Source organism: Heterocephalus glaber, unplaced genomic scaffold, assembly GCF_053883595.1.
Source record: "Heterocephalus glaber isolate CG9 unplaced genomic scaffold, H.glaber_assembly_v1.0 deba00000738, whole genome shotgun sequence".
Lineage (NCBI taxonomy): Eukaryota > Metazoa > Chordata > Mammalia > Rodentia > Bathyergidae > Heterocephalus > Heterocephalus glaber.
The window spans coordinates 899,960-921,794 of NW_028258161.1; the positions used below are offsets into that span (position 1 = coordinate 899,960).

General features: G+C 42.0%; 1 protein-coding gene across 6 annotated transcripts in view; it reads left to right on the forward strand.

Moving 5' to 3' along the window:
• The window catches only part of Pbx1 (PBX homeobox 1), a 307,106-nt gene that overhangs the window by 259,914 nt on the left and 25,357 nt on the right, over positions 1-21,835 (forward strand). For 4 of the 6 annotated variants that reach the window (XM_021244716.2, XM_021244718.2, XM_087206822.1 and 1 more), the window contains one exon: positions 11,201-16,341. The exons of the other annotated variants lie outside the window; for them this stretch is intronic. In XM_021244716.2, coding sequence (XP_021100375.1) covers positions 11,201-11,293 — 93 coding nt within the window. In that variant the 3' untranslated portion in view covers positions 11,294-16,341. Of the gene's footprint in view, positions 1-11,200; positions 16,342-21,835 lie in introns of those variants that run through there. 6 annotated transcript variants of the gene reach the window in all.

The window sequence follows — 21,835 nt, forward strand, 5'->3', positions numbered from 1 at the left end:
GCAGTTGGAACCTGATAGAGGGCAAGTGCATAATTTTTTTTTACTATTATTAATGACGCTGGTAAATTTCATAACACAGAAAATGCTGTGCATATTTTTATTATTTCCTTGGGTAAGTTCCTAGAAATACAATTGCTAGATCAAAGGATATGAACAAGTCTCAGGTCTTTGTGATGTATTATAAACTCTTCTAGAAAGTTCTATTAATTTATGGTTCCCGCTAGCAATTTATGATAATTCCCATTTCCCCACATCCTCAATAATGATATCTTCACAGTTTTTTATCTTTGTGAATTATTTTATTTTAATTTGTATCACTTTGGTTACTAATGAGGTTGTACATTTTGCATGTTTATTGGCCTTTTATATATATTCTTGAAATGTTCATCTTTTTCTTCTTAATTTCCAAGAACTCTTACACAATAAGGATATTAATCCTTATGATTTTGGTGAACGTTTAGAAAATAGAAAAGTCGGTTTTCAAAGGAGGACTCAGAATAAGACCCTAACTCTCATCATGTTTCTTTGGAAAGTTCTTCTCCGGAGGGAAAGCAGGACTATTAGTGTTAGTGGTAGTCATTTTTCTGAAAAGAAAAAAAAATTACCCTGCAATCTCAATTGGCTTGGCATTTTCTGTATTTCTGGTCTATAAAAAAAACCTCAGTTATAAAATAGAAACTAAAGATTATCTAAAAGAGCCTCCAGATGCATTGGTCAGTTAAAAATTTCTTTGAAGATTTACTCTATGTCTCCTATTAAGCTAAGTAGCTTATCCTTGGCTAATTGATAGCCATATTGAAGAAATAAAAGCTTCAGGTACTTTAAAAGCTTTCTTATGATCCTAGCTAAACTGGAGTCAAAGAAATGGTCCTTTGAGTGACTAGGTGTTTTTTTCTTATTTCAAAAGCTCTGTCTGTCTCCTTGTGTCTCCTTTTACCATGTGTAAGTAGCATACCCTTCTAGGCTACTGAACTCTCACATTTCCCCTTATCTGCTTGTCCTTTCTCATTCTATAGCAGTACATGTACAGAAATGCCCAGTCAGACTTTCAGCCCTTAATATAGCTGGAAGATTTCCAGTGGGGAGATTTTTAGAACTATTTAAAAGGGAAAAACATCAACATTTTTAAAATCAAACATTCTCAAACTTGGGTGAGAGTTCCAGAATAAAAGAAGCCATCCCCTAGTATCCACTGACATCTCTAGTGTGTTTACCAATGAATGCAGCATTTTTGAGTATATAAATTGTTTTCAAGCTCTTGCTCTCTTTTTGTCTGTAAATAGAATTTTCAAACAACAATATCCTCCCATCAGCAAATGAGGCACGATGCAGGCTAGCACCCCATTCTAGCACATCCCCCTCAACATCTTCTGTCTGTATCCCCCACCTAGCTTCCCACCAAATCTCCCCCACCCTTCTGTTAGCTGTAATGACCCTGCAAACACTAAATGGCATTTGAGTGCATTAAGCAGCAAACTCTCCAGTGACATAGCAATTATGCCTCTGAAATAGATTTGGTGCGTCACGGAAGATAAGGGTTTTGAAAGTTTCTGTTGTGATTATAGCCTGTAACTCCCACAAATAATAGGCTTCCAAATAAGAGGCTGCCAACGGAGCCTTTGTGGCTTTGTCTCAGTGATGGCACGTAAATTGCTATTAATGTCCTGAGTGTACTTGAATATGCCAGTCTTTGGGATGTGGAGTTGGCTCAGTGTCTCTCTTTACATGACATGTCATTGTCGCTCTGATAATCTGGGGTAATTGCTGTCTCTTGGATGGTCAGAAAAGTATAAGAGGTTTAGCTTCTTATGTGATGGTAAATAGCCTCAAGATTTAGACCACAAGGGCACGTGCACAGACAGGCTGTGTGTGTTTCACGTGTGGCCACCACTCACCCCATAATTCATACACCATCTCTGTGTGTACCCTGTGTGAATAACAGTGTTGTCAACAAAGCCAAAGGAAAGTCAAACGTTATAAAAATGGAATGAAGAATTCAGTTCTGTACTGGATCAGCCAATCAGATAATTTATACTGTTTTAAAAAATACCTTTTGCTTGAATTATCTAGATTTAGCTATGTGAGTGAACATGTTATCTGTTACCTTGCACACCTTCTCTTTTCCAGAATTAGCAGTGTCTGTGTGCGCTCTATAGATGCTGTGAGTACTCTCTGAGTATATATTATCTGTATGTGAATATAAGGAAGTATGTGGAAATTATGCATGTTTCATAACATTGTGCTGATGTGTATAAGGGTATGTATTCTAGTTTGTGCAGTTCTGAGGATAGAGGATGTTTATTCAGATAGAAATAGAATTCTCTGCACCCAGACACCTCTATTTAGCCGAATCAAGTTAAGCTTATTTTTCTTTGCCAGGAGATCAGGATAACCTTTGAAAAGTTAAGCATAAACAAACTTGAAGTTTTAACCTCCTGTATGTACATTTAGCCTAAGGATCCAGGAACTCTATGGGATATGAAAACATTTTGTGTAACTGTCCTAGTCGTACCTTGAACAGAGATGAGAAAGCAATTATGAAAATTTACACTATTTCCTATCCCACGTGAGCCACAGAGCAGCACAAGGAAAGCTACCCTCAGTGTCTCACATGCCTCATGCAGCAGTATGGATCCTGGGGTTTCACACCAGATTAATTTAGAAACGATAAAGTGAAGAAGGAGCCAAAGCGCAGACCATGACCTTGGAGTTGACCTCTAGGTGCCCTCACTCCTGCAGCACTAGGCAGCTGGGAGTCCTGCAGGTGGACCTGACTGAGTAACCCTCTCGGGGCAGATAAAATTTGAGGTGGTAACTCGTCATAGGAAAGTCTGTATTCATACCCAGTAACTATGGGTCAGATTTACCATCTTACTACTGGGGCCTTAGACCAGGACTTGCATTGTGAGTATAAGAGAAAACATTACCTGAACTGGCAAGGTGGCACCACCCCTGCAGATCCGGCCACAGAGGTACAATCCCAGCACGGTAGTGTTTCTTGTCCAAAACACACAGGTGGGTTATGTCTTGGTAGTGGCAGGAGTTGTCATCTCCTGACTTTTCTGAGGCTGATCTTATCACTCATATGTTCTAGCATCTACTGCTCAACACAAAGATCCCCCAAAGGGCCACAAAAAAGTGCATGTTATCAGCAGCCACTTTGCATGGGTTGAGCACACACTCAGATGACCCCAGCTCCAACACCTGAAACTACCGAAAAGTAGTGGTGTGTAGTGGGGACTAAATTTGGTAGATGCTAGTTTCTGAATTCTAGTTTCCTCTCCTGAGAAGTAGGGATGAGTTCACACTAGATTTATTCATCAATATGTTTGTGATCCAGAGTGAAAAAAATCACTTCCTGCCTAGCTGTGCAGTTGTAATGGGATACAGCAGCCAGGGAGCCCTGTGGGCTGCAGGACACCCAGGGAAACCGGGAAACCTTCAGAGCATTCATGTCTTCATCCATTCAACTCAAGTGCTTAGTTGAGCAGCTGGTGTGTCTGACATGATCCTTATCCTCCAGTGGCTTCTTGTATGATTTACCATCTCATTGAGGATAATCAAAGTGAGCCCTCGGTATGGCCTTTATGGCCAAGCATGATTGGGCCCCTACCACTCTTCCGTACCATCTTTCTCACCACTGTGCTGTGCTCCTTTCTTTCTGGCCTTCTTTAGAGCCTTTGTGCAAGCTTCTTTTTTTCTGCCTCAAGAGCTCTTCTATCCACTTTTGTCTATTTTCTGTTCACCTCCAGGCTGACTTATAGAAGCCCCAATAAGGTCATTGTTTTGTATTCTCTCCTAGCACTTACAGCCATCTAGACTCTACACATGTTCTTTTGACGATCTACCAAATGTCTCTTTCCCATAAAACAGTAAACTCCTTGAGAGCAGAAACTAGACTTTTTAAAACATGTGTTTTGTCAATCATTGAATGCCCAGTATATAGCACAAAGTATGCACTGCATACATATTTGCAAATACAAAACTAAACAATTACACTAGAAAAAATACCTGGTGCTCACATGGAGATTTAAAAAGATAAATAGAAGCTGTGTGTGATTAAATGTCAACATAAAGGGTCAGAATGTCAGTGGTACTAGAATTTAGAGAACCAAGTGATATTGAGTCTTGAAATCTACATGAAGGGAGTGACTCTCAAGCTGAGTCTTCAAAGACAATGTGGATTCACACCGAGAGTCCAGAGGAGGTAGCCAGGCAAGGAACTCTTACCTGACTTGTGTGTACAGCAATCAGGGATCTCACTTTGGCAATGGGGAATCAATTATTTCTTTGCAGCAGCTTACACTGCAAAAGTCTTTGCAGCAAGGGTATCTATTCTCTACCAGGAGTGGCTGATTGCACTGTTGATCTTTCTGGCCATGGTAGACCACACAACAAGGTCATGGGGTTAGAGAAGTTGTAGTTGGAGCCAGACTACACAGAGGTGAGAGGTGTGATAGTGAGGCATAGCTACCAGGGTCTGACCTAGTGGTAGGTGGCAGTCAAAGTGGATACCTCCAGCCATCGAGGGGTCATGGAAACAGGAATCTAAGAGCCAGCAACAGCATGAGATGATCCAGGCAGAGGACTTACAGGAAATACGATAGCAGGGATGGTTGACGAACTGGGGCTCTACAGGAAGATTCACTTCCAAGAGCAGGTCCTTGTTTTAGTCTTAAAGGAACTGCAGGAAATACCAGGAAATTAAGCAGAAGGTAGGTATAGGATTGGTAGACACAGCCATGTCTGTATGAAGATAATTGATGTAAAAGGTGAAAGTAAGACAGGCAATAAAATTCATTCTGAATTACCTACAGACCAAATCAGTCCAGGAGAACAATTCTTCTGAGAGTACAGATGAAGCTGCCAGATTTAGCAAGTAGAAATATTGTATGCAGCGTACTTATACTAAAACAGTGATTTGTTGTTTATCTAAAATCCAGATTTAATGAAATGTCTTATATTTTATATGCCGACTTCATTCCAGGATCCCATGGTAGAAAGATCTCAACCCTGGAAAGAGAAAAGATAGTGAGACAATTCCCTGTAGGCCATTTGGGGACTGTGGTCTTGTGGTACGCTTTTGGAGTCCCCGTTGCACCTGAGGTGGTGGCACAGAGACGGTTCAGATTTAGGGTGAGATGTTGTCCTTTCTCCTGTGTCCTGTGGACAGCACTTCTTGCTGAGGTGCTGTGTGTAACGGTGACACTGTAACAGCTGAGATTCAGTGTCCTCGTCAACCAGTTTCCCTAAAACAAAACAGAGCAGTATAAATATTAATCATAGCTGCTTGTGTGAAAAAAGCTATGAAGTACCAGGCCTCCTTAATGGCCATTTAGTAAGAGAAAAGTTTACTGTCTACAAGCAAAAGTTACCCAGAACCTTGGGCTTGCCTCTGCTTTGCTTTTCGCATATTTTCTAGATGTATACAGCTGTTTATGTGTAGTCAGAATGAATTGTGGAATTTGGGAACCTGATATTGTATGTCTTTCTTCAATGGAGAATGAATGTTATAGTGCCACTAAACGTATTTTTATGAAACGTTCATCAGTGTCTGAGGTGTGTCAGACATTGTGACAGGCCCTTTGGAATCAAAGATAAAATCCACCACCCTACTGTCTGGCCTGAAGGTGAGACAGGCACGTGACATAACAAATGCGATATGGCAGCACAGGTGTTGTAGTTGGGTACATACAGAGAACAGGGGAGCCTGCGGGAGAAGGAGGCATTGCCAGGTGACAAGTAGAGTGGCAAGGATACTTAAACTCAGTTTTGAAAAACATACATAGAGCTAATGCATGTAATTAGATGAATGAGAGCACTGCCTACAAAGGGAAAGTAGCAGGCCTACTCTGCTCTAGGAATTCCCAAATAACCAGAGATGGGTGAAGGATTATATGCGAGTGTGGGCTTGGGGAGGAAGGACATTGTAGACCTGATCTGGACACTGACACTCACTGAGGCCAGGGGGAAGCCATTGAAGGGTTCAAAAGGAGGTGAAAGATCACAACTACTTTTTGAAAGACCCGCACTGGTAGCAGCTAGAGCTAGGACTGGAGGAGAGTCAGACTGTACAGATCTGCTTACCAGTGTAAAGTTTCCAGGGAAATTTTGAATCAGTAGATGACACATAGGGAACTTTCCAGTAGCATCTCTTGATCCTAAAGCATCTCCTGGTAAGTGCTCACTGTATGATCTACGGAAAGAGTTAAGTATACCAGGAAAATGGAGTTCTCCTAGGCTTGTAGAAAAAGGGATGAACGTAGGGTGGGGCTTCTGTGTGAGCTGATGTCGCTAGGATATATTATGGGTGGTGTGTGTGTGTGTGTGTGTGTGTGCAAGTGCACGTGTGCATGTACATGCGTGAGTGTGTGCATAGACGGGAAGAGAGGATCTGTGTCTCTTTGTTTTCCCCGCTGGCCAGCCTCACCAGCGCCTGGTGCTTGAGAGCATGGAGCACGTACACCTCCTCACCCCTGCTGCAGCCATCTCTGGTAATGGCATCTGGCCCATATGCAGATCTAGCTCAACCCCGTGCTGACATCAGCCAGTTTGTAGCACCTCAGCGTATTTCTGGGTTGCAAATGAGAGTTTCTTAGTGCCAGGCACACTTGGGCTGTCACATCAGGTGATGAATTCTCTGCATCAACAGCATGCTGCTAAGGTAAGCGCAGAGGAAACGGATGAAGAAGAAGAGATTGGACAGACACTTCTCAGCTCAGCAGTAAGAGCTCTGGCCTGAAAGCACTACTGTATCCACAGCAGCTAGGGAGAGGCAACTGCAGGAGGTGCTGTTCTGGTTAAAGGAGGGTGGCAGAAAAGAGAGAAGATAGAGGCCATGGTTTCAGCTGTAATTCTTTCAGTCTTTTGAGTCAAGGTCTTGCTGTGAAGTTCAGGCTGGCTTTGAACTCACTGCATAGCCCAGGCTGGCCTCAAACTCATGATCTTTCTGCTTCGGTCTCCCAGTGTTGGGACTACAAATGTGCACCACCATGCCCAGCTTCAGCTACAATTCCTCACCTTGGGTTTTGTCAGGAGAAACCACGCAGGCTCTCATGCTTCCTCAGACAGGCATACTTTGCTTTGTCCCTTAGATGGAGTTCTTGCAAGATGTGGTATATATCAACTTATGTGCCAAATTCCTTAGAGTAGGCTATACAAATAGTTATTTTTGTTCTGAAATGTTTTGTTCCCAACTGTCTTTAACGTCAGTTTTGAAAAGTCAGGTTTTATCATGGAAAGGTGCTACATGTGGTCCTAATTTTACAGCATCTTTGTTCGTCCTTCCATGAGGCTCCAGGTGGAGCGGGCTCTACTGGCTTTAGGCTTCATCTGTTGGAATTAAAGTTAGCTGGGTCTTGCTTGCCCTGAGCACAGGATTAGCTGTAGGACTGGGTGTACCCTCTCTTCCATTAGGAATGATTTCAAAGGTCAGTGGGACATGGTTTTGCAGATTCTACCTCCCAGCCCCGGAACCCCTCAGGGTGGTTTCTGTCTGTAGCATTTGACAGGGTGGTTTGCATCAGAGAGTGAAGGAAGAAAAATAAAAGTCTTACTTCCTACCACCCCTGAACAGTTGTTAGAGCATCCTCTACACTCTCACTGTGCTCAGAGATAAATAAACACACAAAGGTGGAGCTTCCTACTTAATATTCACCCACAGTGGAGGAAGAGGGAAGGAATTGGTCCCCAGGGCTACTGTGGCAGTAAGCGAGGTCAGCTGTTTCCCAAGATGGTGCAGCCTCTGAATGCCTTACATTAAAGCGGGAACGATCCAGCTGAAGCAGCCAAAATGATTTACAGAAAGCCAAGAAGTGGGGTTTGCTCTCACTTTCTGATCTCCTGCTGGTTTTAGCAGCAGTGGCAGCCAGCAGCGTAGACAGTGTAGAGCGTCTCTAGAAAAAAAAGAGTCCTTCCACATTTCCCAGTGTTAGAAACACTGGTTCTACAAAGTACTTGTTCGTCTAACTTGGACCCCCGTAGGCTGCAGTGACCTCCATTTGGCAACAAGTAGGGTGTCATGTTTGGGTTATCCTGGCGAAGGGTGACCCTCAGGCCTGTTGTGCTCAGATTGCAGGAATATAGGGCTCTCAGTGCTAACTAACTAGGAGGATCTCAGGCACAGATGTGTGACACCCAATCTGAGGAGGGCACGCGTGCCCACATATACGTCTCTGTTTATGAGAGGCAAAGGGGTGGAAAAAAGCTATAGAGGTTTATTGTGTGTTTTTGCTTTGGATAGGATGTTCTATATATTTTCTTCACTGGGCATACTTAAAATGTTAGTTTTGATATCTGGTTGAAGTTCCTGTCTCTGCCCTCTGTGAGTTCTCTGAACCCTCTGGCATCTTGTGCACTGGCCTGAGAAAATAGAACTTTTAAGAATAGTTCAAATGTCTACTGTTTGAGTTATTTCGGCCCAGAGATAACTCAGAAAGAAGTCTCCCAGAACCTTCTGGGCAATAAAGAATGTTTTGCCCACTCCTTTCTAATGAAGCAATCCAGAGTTCATTTTTTTTACTAATGACTTCACTGGGGGCACTAATTATTATTATTTTAGTGGAATTAAATAGTAGTTACTAGTGGTAATTTGTGACCAATGTAATGAAACATATTTGTGACATATACAATGACATGAACACTAAACTCTTTTATAGGGTTTTCTTATCTGCTTGTCTCATGCAAGGTTGATCCTAAAATACACGACTTTTTCTTTTTCTTTTAGTAGTAATTTACTCTGCTTCATGAATTTATACTTAAAGAATCTTTGTCAAATTTCCTTAAAACCCCATACTGTTCAATCAGCCTACACCCCAATACCAATTCACGCCCACTACGCACTCTACACGTATCTGTCTATCTATCTGTCTGTCTATCAATCATCTATCTATCCATATAACTATCGGATAATCATACACATATAAAAGGATTATTGAGATAGACAGATATCAAAATACTAACAGTAATTATCTCTCAGTAGCAAAATTATGGGTGTTGAAAATATCCTTCTTTGTGCATTTCCGTTTTCAAAATATTATATGATAAGCATATCTTACATTTCACAAAAAAAAGATAATTTGCTGAAAAATTTTCTGTGGCTAAAAAATAGGTATAACTGCTGTTCTCAACCAACTTAAAATGGCACCAGAATATATATATTTGTTGTTGGGGAGACAGGTAAAAATATAATCTCTCCATGATAAACCAACAGTATGAATTTGAACTAATTCTGTTCTTTTTCTTTCTTTTTTTTTTTTTTTTTTGGTACTGGGGATTGAACTCTGGTCGTTGCACTTGCGCATCAGGCGGTGAAACCACTGAGCTAAATCCCCGGCCCTACTGTTCTTGATTTGAATTACACTGCAGAGTCTTGACTCCAAGATGAAAAAGCTTTCTCTTATGAAAGAAGTAATTCTCATTTTCCTCTCATTGTCCTCTCTTGAATATTCTATCATGAAAAACAGGGAGATGTCTTCCAACTGGGGAGATGGGGTGGATGGAGGAGCATCTGTCAGGGTTAGGAGATGGGAGACTGGAGTTTGAGAGCAGTTACACACAGACCTATGGCACAGCAGACATATTCTTGGCATTGCCAGGATGAGTGGTTGCCTCCTGGAACCCATGTATGCTCTTCACCAAGGACAGATGACAAAACCACCCTTCCTGCTAAAGTGACTTGTGGGAGCTACTTTGAATTAAAAGCCTGGCTTTCCTGGGGAATTGAAGCATCATTTGGGTAAGCCAATGAAAAGGAAAAACCAAGTGGTTGAAAGGAGCAGAGAAATGGGAGCCAGATCTAGAGGTCAGAAGACCTGTGATCTGTCTCCGTCATGGAACAGGAAGGCTGCTTTTCTCTTCCACCTCTGCTTGTCCAAGAATGAAATATGAGTAGACATTTGTTAGCCCCTGTTAAGTGCTAGATCCTTTCCTACATACTGTGGATTATGCCAGAGTAGAAGTGGTGTTCCTTCCCAAGTGGGAATAATAATTCCTGCCCCTTTCTCTCCAAATTTTTCAAAAAATAAAATGAAAGTACAATAGAAAATATATTTACCAGGAATATGTAAGACCTGCTTTGTTCAATATTATCATTTCCAGAGTTGAAGTATATTCATTCTAAAGAACACAGTGATTGGTGGGAAAAGGCATTTAAGATAATTATATGTATTGCCTTAAAACATGTGCACAACTATGAATTGTCCACCATGAATTAACCACTATACCAAATCTTTCTTCAACTATTTTCATTATGGGATGGTCTTTGAAAGCCTTGGTCACTAAACAAATCCTTCTAGAACAATTCCATTGCTGTGGCTGCTTCTAGATCTAGACCCTTAGAGAAGTGACCTCTGAAGGTTGATCAAGCTTCTAGTTTCCCATTTTGCTGCCTCTCCAACACATTCACAAAGACCAGTCCTACAACCTTGGCCATCTCATTTTACCTGTCCTGTTTCTCAGAGTCACACTCTGATTCTCAAGGCTTACTTGGGCGATATCTCCTCCACAAGGTCCAGAAGTTTCTGTTCCAATAGTTACGGTATCACTAGCCTTCACTTGAACCTTCCTAATACTTGGACTTTGCTGGTTATTAGGTTCTGCTTTGAGTTATAGTTCATTGATGGGCTTGTCTGACCCCCTTCCTTGAGGATATGAGCGTTATCTCACTCATCATTATATGCTTAAAAGCTTCTAGTACAGAACTTTGCACTGAACAGGGACCTGGAATCTTACAAACCTAGAAGACCCAGAGCTGGAAAGGACCTCAGAAAGCATTTGGGCCACTTTTCTCATTTTTCTAAATAAGGAGACCGAAGCCAAACAGCTGAAGGTGCTTCACTATTGTCAACAGCTGCTTGTTACCAACAAGAGTCAGAGTCAGGTCCAAACAACAGCAGCCACCCCTCAGGTCTCTTGACTTCGAGGATAGCATCATTCCATCAGTGGCTGGGACTGAATCAAGAAGCCTTCAAGAAGTTCACACTTATCACACACATGGGAGGGCTAGCCTTGTGCCCAGAGGCTCCCCAGGAGAACGTGAATCACTCATGGGTGGGGGGAATATTATCACCAACAGTAATGAGTGTCCCCTGTGCCACACACTGTGCTAGGTCCTTTACACAGTCGCCTCATTGTCATTGTCATTGCTCAAAACAACCACCCAATCTCAGAGAACTGACTTCTCTCCCTTTTTCCCTTCTAGGCTAATGGAGGTTGGCAGGATGCTACTACCCCTTCATCAGTGACCTCCCCTACAGAAGGCCCTGGCAGTGTTCACTCTGATACCTCCAACTGATCTCCCAGCAATCGCATCCCGGCTAACCCTGTGCCCCAGTTGGGGCAGGGGCAGGAGGGAGGGTTTCTCTCCCAACGCTGAAGCGGTCAGACTGGAGGTCGAAGCAATCAGCAAACACAATAAGAGTCTCCTTCTCTTCTCTTCTTTGGGATGCTATTTCAGCCAATCTGGACACTTCTTTATACTCTCTTCCCTTTTTTTTCTGGGTAGAAGCCACCCTCCCCTGCCTCCAGCTCTCAGCCTGGTTTCCATCGTCTTCCCTGCCTGCTCTCCTCTGTTCTAGCCTCCTGGGGTCCCTGCCCTCCAACACATCACTGAAGGATATTTTCAACAATTAGAGGAATTTAAAGAGGAAACAAAATTACGAAGAAAATAATAAAAGTGTTTGTATGTTTTCATGCTGGTGGTTTGAGGAGCCAAATTTGCCTCCCTCGGATCCTTCTCTCCCGATGTTAACAGGCAGTCCTCCTCTTTCTCTTGTTCCTCTCACTACCTCTTAGCAGGAATACGCCCCACTGCCCTCCTCATCCCAGGCCTCCCTGTCTCCTTTTGCCCCTCCTCCCTGGGGCCGATCCTGATTGGAACTCTAGCCTCTTTCTTCCCAGCCCCAGGTACTGGGGACTGCCATAGGTGGGCTTTTTCAGGTGCCCCAATTTCTAATCTCAGCTCTACTAGGTGGATTCCCAGGCAGGGAGTTAGACAGCAGGGGAGGCCAGGAGGAACAGGAAGGACAAAATTCCTACAGACGTTTTCCCCCTCCTCAGAACAGCTGCCAGTGTCAAAGGCACAGTCTCTGGAAACCATTCCACACCTAGGAAGCAATGTTCAAACCCGACTGCAAAGCAGGCCTCAGTGAGGCCTAGTGATGAAGGCATCAGTGAGGAGTAGAAGGTTCTGACCCTGAAACCCTCCATTGCCCTTCACACCTGTGCACACACGTGGGGATACATGCACACTCTCACAGCTTTACTACTTTCCCAAGATGCCATGTGCAAACGCCTACATTCACAATCCTAGCACTCTCTGGTAAGCTTAAGAGAGGGAATTAGCAGCTCCGAGTGAAGGTCACTGACACAGAGAAGCGATACGTGCCTGGGGCTTCTAGGACCAGCTCACATTCACCAGTGTAGTATGCACAGGACTTTCTTTCGATGAAGGTCACTTTTCCAGGGTCAGCTACTCCTGTTCTTACCACTTTTGGAGCTCTCAGGGAGCCACACACAGTACTTACAAATGTCTGTAATCGATTTGCTTGTTTTATTTGTTTTTCTATAAGGCATATTGTATTAATTATCCAAAGTATTATACTGCATCAAGTTCTTGATGCTCACCTCTTTCTGTGGAGGAGAGAGAGGCATCAGAACGTGGTTCAAGTGAACGTTTTACTAGCTTAATTTGATGACATGAGAAGCATGGGGAAGGGGTGATAATGTTTTCATCAAAATCATCGTATTGATTTGTATTCCGGGATTTTCTAAGAGAAAATAGCAAATACCAGAAAGTTATTCTCTGATGTCACCTGAGCTTACATTCTTCATTGCCAATTCTGCCAGCAATAAGGATAGCAGCTCTATCACTTGATTAAGTAGGAGGTGGTCAAATCTTTTGGTGCCTAATTTTCTTCATCTGTAAAATGGGAATTATTCTGTTTGGCTCACCAACAGGCATGTGAGAGACTGAATAACTTGAATTCATTCATCATCAATCTGAATATGTGAAGTTAGGGGAGGCAACATCCCTAAGATAAACTGGTTTGTGCTCTGTCAGGACAATAAGTGGTTTTCTTGATCTAACTTCTGGTTACCATCTGTACCCTGATGTCTTTGCCATGACGGCAAAGAGTTGATTTTTAGGTTTGGGGTGGGGGTTGGTTTGATTTTGGTCTGTTTGGTTTCTTAGGGTTGAAGAAAGCTTCCCAGCTAGGACAATAGGACTTGGTTCTATTTTTACTTGAATCTAGTAGATAGCCTTTAAAGTAATTGGCCAGCTCCAGTCACACCCACTACACTCGAGAGGCTTCCAGGAAGGTTTAGGAGACCTGAAGGGTAAGGATGGCCAGACAAGGTTGTGAAAAGTCTCCATACTACTGCAGTAATGACCACTCCTCCTTTGTGTGTGCTTGGAGAAGGTGGGGATGCTACCTAAGAAATAGGATGTGTGTATTTGAAGAAAATCCAAAAAGTAAATATTAGGCGAAATGCAGTTATGCCTAGATGACCAAGGACACCAGAAAGACTATGTCTACTAACCTATGCTATATTCAGAACAGGGCTAGGTGAATAGGATGCCTAGAAGGCACATCTTTGTGACGACTCTGTAGTGATGAGAACCATGGAAAAGTTTGTCTTAGAGGCAGAAACATATGGGAACTAAGCATACAGGAAAACATTTGGATCACATCATATGACAGGGTGAAGTATGTAAGAGACATAGAAAGTTTCTCTTGGAAATAAGAATTACTCTCACCCTGGATTGAATGATTGCCACATTAAGTTAATGAAAACGCTCAGAGCAGTGCTACATTTGCACAGGTAATTTCTCCTCCAGCAGCAGTTTGCACTGGTGGTCACCTTGCACAGCATTTTCCCCACCCAGCACGTTACTAGGTCCCCTTTACATCCAACACCATTCTCATAGCCTCCTCTCAAAGCCCACAGTCACATCCAACATGGCGGCCACAGATCTCCACGTTACCTGGAGCTTCCAGTGGCAGCTGAAGGGTGGAGTGGGAAGAGCACACCTCTGAAAACACACCCTGGGAATTGGTAGCAGGTCAGTCCTACAAGACACCAAAATGTGCCCAGGGATTTCTTCATTTTCTAATGAAAATGAAAGTGCTCCCTTTTCTGTGACGCAGTTTCCCCCCAGGAAATGATAATAGACCTTCGGTTTGCCCACCTGTAACTCTTCATGGTATCCTTCTTTCCATCCCTAACTCCTCCCTCTGGCGGGGAATTGACTCCTGGGCAGTACTTTGGCCACGTGGCACCTTCTTTTGATTTATTTTTTATTTTGCTGTGGTGGTTGTTCTTTATTTGCTGGTTGCCTTTTCTCACACGTTTTTCCCCACTTTCCTTCTGCTCTTTATTTTTCTGCCCAGAAAAACCTGACTTCGATACCAAAAAAGATGAAACTACAGAAACTCAAATTTAAAAAAAAAAACTTTAAAAAAAAACAAAAAAATACTCAATGATTCTTTCAGCTTTATTAACATTTTCCATTGTTTCTTGCGACTTGTGTCTTGTTCTTTGTAGTATTGATGATGAACATTTGATAATGAATGTTCTTGTATATTCAGATAAAGAAAAAAACCAAAAAAGCGGTCTGAATTTAATAGTGTTTATAATAAAAATTTTAAAAATGACCCTCATAGCACGCAAAACAAGATGGGGATTTCCCCTTTCTGTGACAATACGCATCATTCCTGCATTAGTTTTTAATACCAAACTACCTACATTCATCATTTCCCCCATTTTTCTTTTATTTTCTTGCATTTGTGAATTAGTTCAAGAATGCTAGAAAAGTGTCGTTGTGCACATTCATTTCTTGTTTCACAATGTTTAAAAAGTGACAGTAATTCATTTTGTAAACTAAAAAAAAACAAGGTTGGAATAGTGAGCATAATAGGTACAACCTAACACATTATTATGTTTATTAACTTTGAGACCCAGAAATAAATTCTTTTCTTTTCTTTATTCCTGCTCTTAAATATATAAAAAAAAAATTTTGTTTTGTGTTTATTTTTGGTTTGTTTATGGGGGGGCTTTTTTAAATGTCAGGATTACGATCTTGCTATTTTTGTTCATTAAATATGTATACGAGGTGATGTGAAAAGATGACATTGGTAGATAAGTAGGATGTTTCCTTGTTTCTCTACTTTGCTGCAGAATTCAGCTGATGTCAAAGAAACACAAAAACCACATTGATGTCTCATTGCTGACCTTCATTTCCAGGATATGTAGGACTCCTGTAGTCCCTGAGAAAAATAGTCTGGGACTTGTTTTCCCTTTTGGCTCTTTAAAAATTTAAGGAATTGTCCAGGAGGTCTTTTTATACTGTAGGAAGCAGTTTTTGCCTTTGTTGATTCTGAATATCACAATCAAGTGCTTTCTTTCTCCCTGATTAATAACAACATTCCCTGAAATCTTTTCCAACTAGAGAGGAGTTTTCTTTCAAAAAAATCCACAGAAGATACTGGCTCAGTAGACACCATGGGCTTCATAGAGTACATCCAGGAACCAGACCCTCGGGCTTGTCTTCCTGCTGATCCTACATCCTGACTTTGGATGAAGAGGTGGTGATGAGCTGTTGAACCAGACTTGATGCTATAGTTTCAATGCTGAAAAGTTAAGCCTGGGTAACTGACAGTACATGTCTTCTTAACCTCTAATCTAGAAGCCTTCTTAAAGCAAATTGCAAAGCCAGATTGGTTCGGAATGTTTTTATTAGTTACAGGAAAAAAGAAAGCAATAGTATCTGGAAGAAACTTAATTTTAGACATCTCTCAAGCAAGAAACATAAAGAAAGAATGCAGAATTTTGGAATAACACTTTAGGAAGCATCCCCACACAAATACATGGCACTCTTTTTAACTCAACAAAATAATGATGAGCTTTTCACATCACCTTTATGGTTTCAATCCCTAGCTCAAAGCTTTCTGGAAACTTATTTTTTTTGTAAACATTTTTTTTTCTTTTGTTAAAAAAAAATGTCCCCAACCCCTCTTCTCTCTTATTACTTCTTTTCTTTCCTTTGGTGTTTTCATTTTGAAGTGCTTTCCTTTGGCTATTGGTTTGATCTCCCACTTTTCTCCCCGTCCCCTTTTCTTGTTATTCAGAGTATAAACCTGCAAAGCTCTGCTCTGTTTTGGTTTTGAAAGTTTAAGCTTTCCTGCTTCTGCGAGAGCACAGGCTTTTCTGTCCCTCTGGATTCCAACTTGAACTTTTGTGTTCTCTAATGATACTAACATGGTGTAGGTTTTACAGTCTCCTAATTTGTACTGGTAATGCATATTCCAAATAAATAGTTTCTTTTGTTGCAAAAAAGTATATATATTTGTATTTTGTCTAAATTTATTCTCTTAGATGCTGGCAACTTCTTCTCCACAAAAAGACCTGGGTTACTGTGGTTTATGGTTGATTGCCCTAACCAACAGTTTTAAGACCTACATACCATGGCAGTGAGGCCAAAACCTCATGGACCACCTACCTGATGGAAGGAAGGAGTTACTTATGGGCAAACATAAGCTGTACTCCAGGAAGGCAGAGCATCGTCTTTTCTCTGCGTCTGTGACAGCAAACCCTAAGTATTTAAGTCTTTGCCTAGTGGTTCTCCTTTCCTTTTGTTTGCCTGCAGTGATCTGTCCATAAAAAAGTCTGTGGTCCCCAAGAGATTGTTCAGGGAAAGGAATCTAGGATACAAGTAACATTCATTTGTATGTTCTCAGAAATACTCTACCTGTCACTCCAATAGGTCTGACATATGCCTGCTTTCGGTTATGTCTAGTATCCTATAGAAGCGTCTCTCCCAATAGTCTGTCTCCACTGAGCCCTTGACTTTTGCAGCTACAGGATTGATGTTTCACCTTCTACCTCAGCGTACAATATCAACTTCCCATCCCTGGAGCTTCCTGTCTGGCTGTTGACAGGTTCTTCTTCTAAAACCATTGTTGTTCCTCTAAATGAGCATTGCTTTCTCATTTTTCTAGGAAGAGGGAGAGCCCCTCTGAATTTAAACTTGTGCTACCAGTCACTTAGGTCCTATCCCCATCACAATTCAAATCCACAGAAACTAGATCCAAGAAGTGGGAAGTCAGTTGGGGACCAAATGATCACTTATTAATGGACAAGCTAAGCACCTAGTGGCCTCTAAACTAAAAAAGCTGTATGCCAATGATTTGGCACTCTTCACATCTAAATATTGATACACATTTATGGATGCAAAGTAGGGTCAAACTACTCCCTTTTCTAATTGCATGGAGAATCGTGGACCTATCTTCCCCATCTAGTGCATTACTGAGAGTGGAACTAAACTGGAGGGAACTAAACTGAAATGCACAGTGCCTCAAATATAACATAAGTTTATTTCTCACTTATATAATAGCCTCATACAAATGTTTTTGTTCAAGTTGCCTCTTCTCTGTGCAGTGATTCAGAAATCCAGTTCCTTCCCTTTTGTGACTCATCCAATGTAGAAATATCTGGACTTCTTCACTGAGGGAGCAGAAAGGAAAGAGTTTGACGAAAGCTCACCCACTTCTTAAAAACTTTTACCAGGACCTCTTTTTCACTCTTTCCTAAATGTAAGTGCTAGGCGTTCAAGTGGGGACCTGGAAAAGTCGTCACTGGCTAGGCAACCACTTTGTGGGAATAACACTAAGTAGTAGTGTTTGGATAGCTTGCCTAATGGCCTACAAGATAAGTGAGAGCCAAAAACAAGGCTGTCTAATTGACTGGCCATGCTCCAAGTGGAAATATTTCTAGCCATCAAGTCAGACACAGCTTCCTTACTCTTCCGAAGGAAGGATCAAGAAAGAAGTATCACGGGGATCAGAGATAGTCACTCCATCATTGCCCCTTCAGGGAGAGGAAACAGAAGTGCATTGTCTATAGAAATGTGAGAAGGGAAGAGAAACAACCCCTCTTCTCCAACATCCTCCAATTGTTTTCTAAACTCGGGCCTTAGCACCAAACCTGTCGTCAGAGGGGAGGGCTGTGATATGTTCAGATAGCCTTGTTCCCCCCTTCTGGAGGTCACATCCCCATGTTTATATAGCTGGCTCACAGGATCCAGCCTGGTGGCCAGCAGTCACTCTAGAGAATGGATGATGGACTCTTTCCTAAGTCTAGCTACACAGTGATGGCTTGTCCTGAATAGATTCAACAAATTTACCTTCCGTGCTCATTTTGACTTCAAGAAAGTGTCAGAAGGCACACAATTCCAGCCCTGATAAATAAGGTAGATGAGAACACACTGTAATGTTTTTTCAAGCCTGCTTTTCATTTGGATGGCACTTGGTAGCAACATTCAGCATATTTTTTTTTACATCTCCTAAAGGCAGTCATGAAAGAGGACTTCTAGAACTGCTTCGGAAAGTGGCAACATCAATGGAGTAAGTGTTCAAAGTATTTTTTTTTTGGTACTGGGGATTGAACTCAGGACCTTGCACTTCCAAGGCAGGTGGGATGCCACTGAGCTAAATCCCTGGGCCTGTTCAAAGTACTTTTGAGGAGGATCCATGGCAATGTGTCTTTTAGTGTAATAATTTTTTTTTAACTTAAACATTCATAAGTATTCTATTTTCCTCACACCATGTAGGTTTGTATCTTAGTTTTTTAGGGGTTCTGTGGCAAAATATCTTACACTATGTAATTTATTTATTTTTTTTTTTTTTCCCCCAGCACCGGGGATCGAACTCCGGTCCTTGAGCTTACGAGGCAGGCAGTGGAACCACTGAGCTAAATCCCCGGCCCTATGTAATTTATTTTTTAAAATGTATTGCTCACTGCTCAGCAAATCCAAGACCAAGGGGATAGCAAATTGAGTGTCTTGTGAGGGCCTGTCTCTCAGATAGCACTTCTATAGCCTCACATACTGCAAGGAGGTCCCTCAGGCCTCTTGTAGGGGCACTAATCTCATTCCTGAGGTCTCCATCCTCATTGCTTAATCATGTCTCGGAGGCCTTACCTTTGAACACCATTACCTGGCATATTGGGTTCCAACATTATAATTGGGGTGGGGTGGCTCTAACATTTAGACCATAGCAGGTCAAAATCACAAAATCTGATCGGCTCACACCACGCCTCCCAACCATGTATTCCTACGTGCTTATTCTTCCCCACTCTGGAAGCAGAAATGCAGCAAAATATCAATTGCCTGGCTGTTTGACATAAAGAATATAGCCTCTTTTCTGTGTTCACATCATTCCATGAAGGGTGGCATGAGAAGTCAGTTTTTTTAAATCACTTTGCGGCAAATCTCATGGAGCAGGTTTTAACCTGGCTGTCTGAATCAGACAACCCCAAAGAACAAGTCTTCATTATGGGGCCTCTCCTCTCATTTCTTGCAGAAAATCTAGCTCATTTCACATGTAAAGAAGTCGATGTACTGACCTCAGAGCCCAATGAGATACAGCCTATGGCTCCTATTCTTAGGCAGACATCCAAGGCCACACGAGGCGGTATGGGAAGTGAGAAGACATAAAGAGTTGTGGCCATGGCAGTACCAAGGGCCACATGCTTTGAAGAACCACTGTCCTTATTTGTCTTCCTGGAACCCGTGAAAGAAACAATTCAACATGAATGGCTCTGGATAAATCAGAAGGGTTCATTCATGACCATTAGGTTACCTTAGGTGCCCTAAGCCAAAATTCACTCTCTCCTCTTCCTCATGTAGCTCAGTAGAGTTATCTACATGCAGGATTTGATAGCATAAAAGGCCCAAGTGCTGTATAGTACATTTGGATATGAATCTCCCGTTAATAAGTACCCAGAGAGAAATTAACGTTCAAAATAAAATCCTCTTCTTATAAATTAAAATTCAAAGAAATGTCAGTCTACAGCTCTGTGCTCTCTGATTTCCTACTGAGCTCCTTCTCTGACAGCATGCTCCCACTGCTCTCCCAGAAGTTATCAGGGGCCTTGCTTGCAGAGCAGCAGCAGCCTCCCAGGACTGGGTAGCTATTGTAGGCCCGCCAAAGTTCAACTGACCCCTTCCCTTGAATCTCTCTAGTATTCCAATTTTTCCAGAAAGTCACTTGGAAGAACATTTCCTAAGTTTTTATGTTGTTGTTGTTTGTTTGTTTGTTTGTTTTTAGTTCCCAAGTTTTTTGACACCAGGAACTCATTGCATGGAAGGTGGATTTTTTTTTATGGTGTTGGTAGACTTAGTTTCTTTTTATATTAGTATATGTTTGTGATACATAATAATCACATTTTCTAGTGCTAGCATCACCACCTCAACTCTAACTCAGATCATCAGGCAATAAATAGATTCTCATATACAACTTGGATCACACACATGTAGAGTTCATAGTATGGTTCGAGCTCCTATGAGAATCTATAGCACCACTGGTCTCATAAGAGGTAGAGCTCAGGCGGTAATGCAAGCTATGAGGAGTGGCTATAAATACAGATGAACTTTCACTTGCTGGCCCACTGCTCACCTCCTTCTGTGCAGCCCACTTCCTAATGGGTCACAGGCAGGTACTAGTGTGTGACCTGAGATTTGGGGACCCCTGCTTAGAAGGCATTTGAGCAAAATCCCAGTATCAGCCCTACCCATAGAATTTATAAAACATAAGCAAGTCCAGGCTCCTACATCAAAATATGACTATTACTAACAAATGACTATTGCTTAGATGTGATTATTTGATGAGAAAGCAGGAAAGGAAGCACATCAAAAAGTAAAAGTAAAATCTTTATTTCAGTCTTTACAATACCAGTTCATTAGAATCAACTGTCGTGTTGAGAAAAAGCAACAAGAGGTTAATTTTGCACTCTGCCTCCTATGTCCTGGGAGAAACAATCCAGTCTATGCATTCTGCCTCCTCTTCTTGGAGAATGACCTTTGAAGTATTCGTGTCTTTGTGAAAAATTCACAAATGTAAAATAGGCACCCTCATCCACAGGCATACTTGAGGCTCCCTCTTTCCCTTGGTATCCACTTACATGTTGAAAATGAATCTATCCTTTAATTTTCCTTTAAGCCCCACATGCCTAATCTCAGACATTTGTCTCCTGTACGACTGTGACTTCGGTTACTTCCTTCTCTGGGATGTGTCCAGATCATGAGCTCCTCAGAGCCTTCCCTTTGTCTCAACTGGGTTCAACCTCTATTTCCTGAGCACAGGCCATTGGTAGCACTGCAGAATCCTGGGCTTCTTTCCCGCAGCAGCTGTCCCCTCAGAGCCCCACTCTTCCACAGCCTTGGAGTCTTTGGCCTCGGGTAACTAGTGCTGCTGCTTCAATATCTGTGAAAACATTCCTTTCTGCCATCTCCTTGAAGTTTACTCTAATATTTCTGTTTTTGTTCCCCAACTGCTTTAAGCACAGACTGTGTGTCAGCGTTGTATTCCTGAGACAAAATACCTGAGAGAATCAATTTAAAGGAAGAAATATTTATTTTGGTTTACTCTTTCAACATTTCAGTGCATGGTCAGCTGGCTCCATTGTTTTGGGGCCTGGAATGTAGCAAGACAGCCGGAAGCCTGTGGAGGAGTGAAGATGTTTACCTTGTGGCAGCTGAAAAGCAGAGAGAGGAAGGGTAGGAGGCTAGATAGTCCTTAAGAGCATGTCCCCAAGGACCAACTACTTCATCTGGGTCCCACCTCCTAAATTTCCCTCACTTCCCAATAGCCCACCAAATTATAAACCCACCAGTGGATTAATTCACTGATGAGGCCAGAGCCCTCATGAGCCGAGCACTTTCCGAGAGCCCCACCTCTAAACATTGCTTCTTCAGGGACCGTACCTTCATCACACGAGTCTTTAAAGAACATTTCAACTCCTACCCATAAGAGTGGGCAGAGTTAAAAATCTTTTA